Source organism: Periophthalmus magnuspinnatus, chromosome 17 (assembly GCF_009829125.3).
Source record: "Periophthalmus magnuspinnatus isolate fPerMag1 chromosome 17, fPerMag1.2.pri, whole genome shotgun sequence".
Classification (NCBI taxonomy): domain Eukaryota; kingdom Metazoa; phylum Chordata; class Actinopteri; order Gobiiformes; family Gobiidae; genus Periophthalmus; species Periophthalmus magnuspinnatus.
Window position 1 is genome coordinate 10,634,751 of NC_047142.1, and position 7,001 is coordinate 10,641,751.

The window sequence follows — 7,001 nt, forward strand, 5'->3', positions numbered from 1 at the left end:
GTTTTTTGCTGCACTCACCTCAGAAAGCATCTCGAAGCAGTCAACAGTCAGAGGAGCCGTGTTCCAAGATGCAAAACCTCATTTTGGTCAATTATCATTTTCTCATCAAGCAGTGAGCCAGATGATCTCATAACATGCACAAACTATAAACACACTGATAAGATGAATGAACGGACTAATGCTATAGGCCTGTATGTGTGAGTGAGACAGTGTGGGCTGAGAGTGGGAATGTTTTAAATGAGGAATGTTGGCGAACGCGTGCTTTTAATTATTGTAACGTGACATCTGTTCTTTTTTATAATGTGTTTTGTGCATTGTCCCTGATTAAATAAATCAGGTCAAATTTATAGTGGTCCATGGGTGTATACTAGTCTATGTGTCTTATACGTGTTCTGATACAGCACAAGATCATTCTGAAGATATTCAGGAAAAGTTCATTTCTGTCCTGTGAATGTTATCAGCTAAACATGAGCAGTTTGTTGTTACACTGCGCCCTACGGGAAAAATGCTTTCACTTTCACATGAGTAGCCACTAATCCAGGTCTGAAGACAGGTCTAAGATATCAATACCCTCTCCAGTTATTTTAAGAGATCCATGCTAAATATCATCAGAAATCATAATGTCTTCTGTTTTCAACCCGTACTTATTGTATGTGACTGTTGCGCAGGAACGTGGGCAGTGCGTGGGCTCTGGAGCAGGCCAAAGCGACCCTGGTGAACGAGTACCTGCTGGTGGGAGTCACAGAGGAACTGGAGGACTTCGTGATGATGCTGGAAGCTGCTCTGCCACGCTTCTTCAGAGGAGCCACAGACCTCTACAGGACAGGTGCACTGGAGGGAAACATGGAGGGAAAGGATTAGAGTTCTGTCTATTCAGGATGTTTTGTTTTGACACTACATTCACAAAAACCTTATTTTAAAGGTACACTAGGCAAAGCTTTGCTTTAAAGAAAAACGACATTCAAATCAAACAAAACAAACCCGGGATTTAAATATTGTCAAAGTAGAGGCCTGGCTCACATCTTCAGGAAGACTGTGCCAGGTTTTAGCTGCATAAAACTGAAACACTGATTCCCCATGTTTACTTAGACAAATGAATGAATAAGTCTCTCTAAGTCTGGTTTTGACAGTATAACTTTGATATTTTCAATGTTTTTTAATGGTAAAAAGCTGCAGATGTTATTGATTTGATGTGGCTGTTAAAGTTCAAGTCTGAGTCCATTATTACCCCTAGGTTTCTAGCCTGATTTGAAGGTTTTAGAGAGATAGACTGGAGGTGACACTTTCTCTTTGTTTCTGTGGGGCAAAGACTATGACTTCAGTCTTGTTTGAGTTTAGAAAGTTGTTTTGCATCCACACACTGATCTGTTGGATGCTGTGGCAGAGTGAATCCACTGGTCCATATTCACCTGCTGCAGTGAGACATAGATCTGAGTGTCATCTGCAGAGTTGTGGTAGGACACATTATTGTTGTGTATTAATTGGCCCAGAACAGCAGCGTTCTAGATGTATTGCAGCTGTCGTAACGCTCGTTTGGAGAGGTCACTGAGCAGGCCGTTACAGTAATCTGACCTACTGGAGACAAATGCATGGATAAGTCTCTCTGAGGCGGGTTTTGACAGTATACCTTTGATTTTTAAAATGTTTTTAGATGGTGTTTTTTAGTGGTCTTACCTGGTACACTGCTTAAAAATCAAGGCTTTAATTCATTGACAGACTGCAATGAGCAACTTTTATATTCGTTGCAAATGTTAGAACCTTTATTTTAGAGCTTTTGTTTATCCGCCTACCAATTATAAACAAGTCCTCATATGCAAAGATAACCTGGTGAGCTTGGTGATTCATATAAATTTTGATTCAATTTATGACTACAGCGGCAGCAATCAAGTGAATATCCACACACATTTTGACCAGTGGTTAGTGGTCAAAAGGTCTTGCTCTCTTATCTAATACATTCTTGTACTAATATCCTAATTATGCATGTTTTCTTTGGAGCTTAGAACCAATATGGTGACATAAGATGAGCTTATAAGCATTTTTCCCAGCTTTCAGAGACCAGAGCGGAGTTTTGCTGTCTTGATAAAGCTAACAAATATTAGCATGTTAACAGCACACTTCCTGTTCCGTTGAGCAGACATTCATCTCATTTTCACCCTAAGAGCTGCTTATACAATATATCTTTACTGGGGCAAAATTATAAACTACATAAAGAAGTGGACTAACGCTGTCAATCAAACCTGTTTCTAACATTAGCTGGAGTGACCTCGGGGAAAGAAGGCAGCTGATTTGTCTCTTATAAATATTCATATCTTGAGTAATAGACACAATAGCGAAATAAAAATACCAGGATCATGTAGAGCGAGGTAATATGAGCATTTTTAAACCAAAATGACGAGCCTGACAGCAGCAGTTACAGAGAGAGGAGCGACAGTTTTCTAATGTAAAGTGAATTGGAGCCATCCTTCCTCTCTCTCCTGTGGTTACAGTAAACAGCTCAGATGAGTAATAGGCACAGACATACAGATGGAGAGTGACAGGTTGAGATCTCAAAGACTCAGCGCTCATAAAGTCTAGACCTCAAATCACATCAGCACAGCATTAGGGAATCAGTTTGGTCACCAGGCCAGACTATGAACACTTATGGAGATTAGGGAGAGGAAATACATAAACACATACACACACACACACATGCATACATACATACACACATACACACATACTACACACATACATGCATACATACACACATACATAAATATACATACATACGTACATACATACACACACATACTACACACATACATGCATACACACATACATACATATACATACATATATACATACATACATACACATACATACATACATACATACACGCACACATACATACATACATACATACACGCACACATACATACATATACATACATACGTACATACATACACACATACTACACACATACATACATACATACATACATACATACATATACATACATACATACATACACACACATACTACACACATACATACATACATACATATACATACATACGTACATGCATACACACATACTACACACATACATACATATACATACATATATACATACATACATACACACACATACTACACACATACATACATACATACATATATATACATACATACATACATACATGCATATATACATACATACATACACACACATTAGTTATTGAATATAGTTAGTTACTGAATATGCTAAAGACACAAATGTTATATAATAATTAGAAATAAAATAAGTATCACCAAAAAAAAGTATACAAAAATTGTATTGCCTTGAGTGGTGTTGCCATGATACTAAAATTTCAAACTCAATTTCAATATTTGATACTCAATACTGATTCTGATAGTGCGATGATATTTTAAAAACAATATTTAGACAATAGAATGTAATTTTCCACATTAAATCATAGTACTTTCTTTTATATCCCCATGTGTGCTTATATCTGTGTAATCCCTCAGTCGTCCAGTAGGTTCCATAGTGGACCATGAGTGTATACTAGTCTATGTGTCTTATTCTTGTTCTGATACAGCTCAATACTTTTGACAATTCTAGTCTTGAGACAGCAACCTGACCATGAAAAAAATCAATTATTTAAAATGAAAGCATTGGCCCTGTCTCAAATAATGAAATACTGTATGACTCAAATACAAAAAGGCACTTAGACTAATTATTTGTTTCTCTACTGACCCTTTGTGGTGGAGATTTGTATCACGAAATGAGGCTTGCAGCAGAATTAAGCTGTTCAATAGACTAGTATACGCCCATGGATTACACAGATATAAGGCCATATGGGAATATAAAAGAGAATACTATGATTTAATGTTGAAAATCATATTCTATTGTCTAAAGAGTGTGTTTTTATTATCATCGTGGTATCTGAATCGGTATTCAGTATCGAGTCTATTCCTTAGTATCGAAATAGAGTTTGAAATTTTATTCTTGTGACAACACTACTGCATATGACATGATACTTGATCAGTGGTTGAATTTTGTTACTGAAGTAAAAGTAGATAAAAGATAAAGGGGAAAAAAACTCAAGTAAAAGTATCACATGAAAAAATTAACGTTAAAATATTAAAATCCTTATTTAAAAATGTATTTAAAGAGTAAAAAGTAAATGTATTTTGCGCAGATTTTCAAGTAGTGATTTTGTTCAACAGAAAAAATTTAATCTGTTGATTTTTCTAGCCGTTTATAATTTTTATATTTTTGTTTGCTCAGATTTTGATCATTAAAAAATAAAGCCTCAGTCTTTCAAGCAGGTCTCAAACAATAATGCAAAATACTTTTAGGTGTCAGTCCAGTTAAAAAATGTCATAGAGTAGAAAGTACACATACCTGCTCTCGAATGTAGTAAAGTAAGTACAGATACCTAAAATTTGTATATGTAAGTGTAGGACTGTACTACTTTTACTTTGTTACATTCCACCACTGTCCTTTATGTGCACTGAACAAAAGACACTTAATAAGTCTTAATATCATTTCTATCTTGTTTTACAGGTAAAAAGTCCCACTTGAGGAAGACCACGGAAAAGAAGCCGCCCACTAAAGAGTCCGTGGCCAAACTCCAGCAGTCTTCAGTCTGGAAAATGGAAAACGACTTTTACGAATTCGCTTTGGAGCAGTTTCAGTTTGTCCGGGCCCACGCCGTGCGAGAGAAAGACGGGGAACTCTACCTTTTAGCCCAAAACTACTTCTACGAAAAAATCTACCCCAAAAACAGAGACAAGAAATGAACTGAACTGATACATAAGTTGTTTTGGAATTTGTAACACTGACTTTGAAGCATAAGGAACATATTTGACCTGACAAGAGTTGACATTTCTTGCTGGGGAGAAAAACAGATCAGAGATTGGAGATGCCTCGTGTCATGTGACCTTGCTGCAGAGAAGAGGATTTGTTTCCCCATTGGCTCTGTACTGTTGTTTAAGTTGTGTTTTGAATTGTTTTAAATGTAAAAAATATGCCTCATGATGATGGTAGTTATGGAGATTTAAATTGGCTGTATGATGGGACAGTACACAGAGGTTAGAGTGGCATCTAGTGGCAAAGGTGCAAATTGCTTATCCATGTTCCTCATTTTTTATTTTAAAGTTAAATCAGAGGGTAATGAAAATACTCGCTCAAAATGGCTACATGCTTCCATAAATCTAGGTTCAATCAACAAATAAACAGTTCCTCCAAATAATAAACAAATTTAAAGATGCACTATGCACCTTTTCTGGTAAGGTTCCATTACCTGTTTGTCTCCAATGAAATGTTATTGCTTTGCCTGGAATGTTCCACAGTACGGCATTAAACGTATTAATCTTGCCATCTTTCCATTTTCTTTCACTTTATCGGGGGCCAGGTCACAGAGGTAGCAGTCTGAGTAGGGAAGTCCAGAATTCCCTTTCCACAAACACACACAAACACACTTCCTCCAGTTCTTTCGGGGGAAACCCAAGGGCATCCCAGGCCAGCTGAGAGACATAGTTCCTCCAGTGTGTCTTGGGTCTTCCCTCAGTGGTGCTCAGAACACCTCCCCAGAACACCTCAGTTGGCTTGTTCCAATTTTGTATTTATTCAATTGCAGCCGTTTTTATTTGTCAAAAATAACTTGTAACACATACATTCTTGTTGTGATCGGTGTTGTCTCTCCACACATCTGGCCTGTAATTTGGCGTAGCGGTACTACCTGTTTTCTCCATGAACTTTAATGCAATACTGTGGAACATTACTAGCAAAGCATTTCCATGGAGTCAAGCAGGTAGAAGATCCTCCATCAGAAGTTACATATCGCACCTTATTATTCAGCATCAAAACTTGTTGCAATACAAAACACACACATGATCTTGTATATTTCACCCAATTTGGTCACTGTTTTATCCAGTGTAAAGAATAATGCCATCTTAACAGTTTGTTTCATAGCATTTCATCACTAATTATTAGTTGAATTCTAGTTTATCTATTAGTTTTAATTGAAATTCAAATTTGCATATTACCAAAACAACAATCTTTCAATATGTTCTGGCAGACAGTATATCTCCCACCTTTATTCACTGGAAAAAGCTGAAGAAGCCCATTTAAAATATATTTATTTATTAACCTTACTTGTTTATCACGTAACTGTCCCCTGCAGAGGTGGGTAGTACTCAGTTACATTTACTTGCCCTGTTACTTTTCAGAGTACTTTTCCAGCAGCATATTTTTACTCTTACTTGAGTAAAATTTTCCTTTCCCCTTCCCACTGTGAGTAAGTCTACAAGAGACAAAAGCTTTATGTCGACAATATGAAATGATTTGGACATTTGTGTCTCTTGCTCCGCTCATTCAGATATGATTTAGTTTGTCTCATTTTTCTATCCTTTGAAAATACCAGATTTTGTGCATTATTTAATAATTTGTCCTTCCAATTACATTCACTTAAAATTATAAATGAGATGTTACGCCCCAACAGTTACTCTACTTTAAGTTACTCTTACGTGAATAATAGTTTTCCCAAATACTTTTCAACTCTTACTTAATTAATTTCTTGGACCACTACTTTGTACTTCTACTTGAGTAATATTATTTTGAAGTAACATTACTCTCACTTGAGTAAAATGTTTGGCGACTCTTCCCTCCTCTGCTGGTCTGTTCCTGTACTGCAGGCCGTGCCTCTGACCACAGCAGCCACTTGAATGACTTTTCTAAAACTGAATGTTGTGAGGACTGTACATTTTCTACTGAGCCGGGCGTCTTTGAGTCTTGTACATTTGATTTGAAAAGGGAGCGAGCTTTCTGTGTTGATGCTGCTGCTGTAAATATGGAAATAGTTTACAGTTGATTCTTGATTTAGTATTGTGTAAAATTAACCTATTTATACCGTCAAATAAGTAGCCTCTGTTAGTGGGTTTGGTCATTCAGTGCTACTTCTCATTTGCTGTTTTATTTTGTCAGGTTTCGTCACTGCTTCCAGGTCCAAGCGCT

At 36.8% G+C, this 7,001-nt stretch overlaps 1 protein-coding gene across 1 annotated transcript in view; it reads left to right on the top strand.

The window, feature by feature from the left end:
• Positions 1-7,001, top strand: part of hs2st1a (heparan sulfate 2-O-sulfotransferase 1a) — a 62,079-nt gene extending 55,078 nt beyond the window's left edge. Inside the window, exons 6-7 of the mRNA XM_033983068.2 lie at positions 669-826; positions 4,551-7,001. Of these exons, the coding sequence (XP_033838959.1) occupies positions 669-826; positions 4,551-4,786 (394 nt within the window). The 3' untranslated portion in view covers positions 4,787-7,001. The remainder of the gene's footprint in view (positions 1-668; positions 827-4,550) is intronic.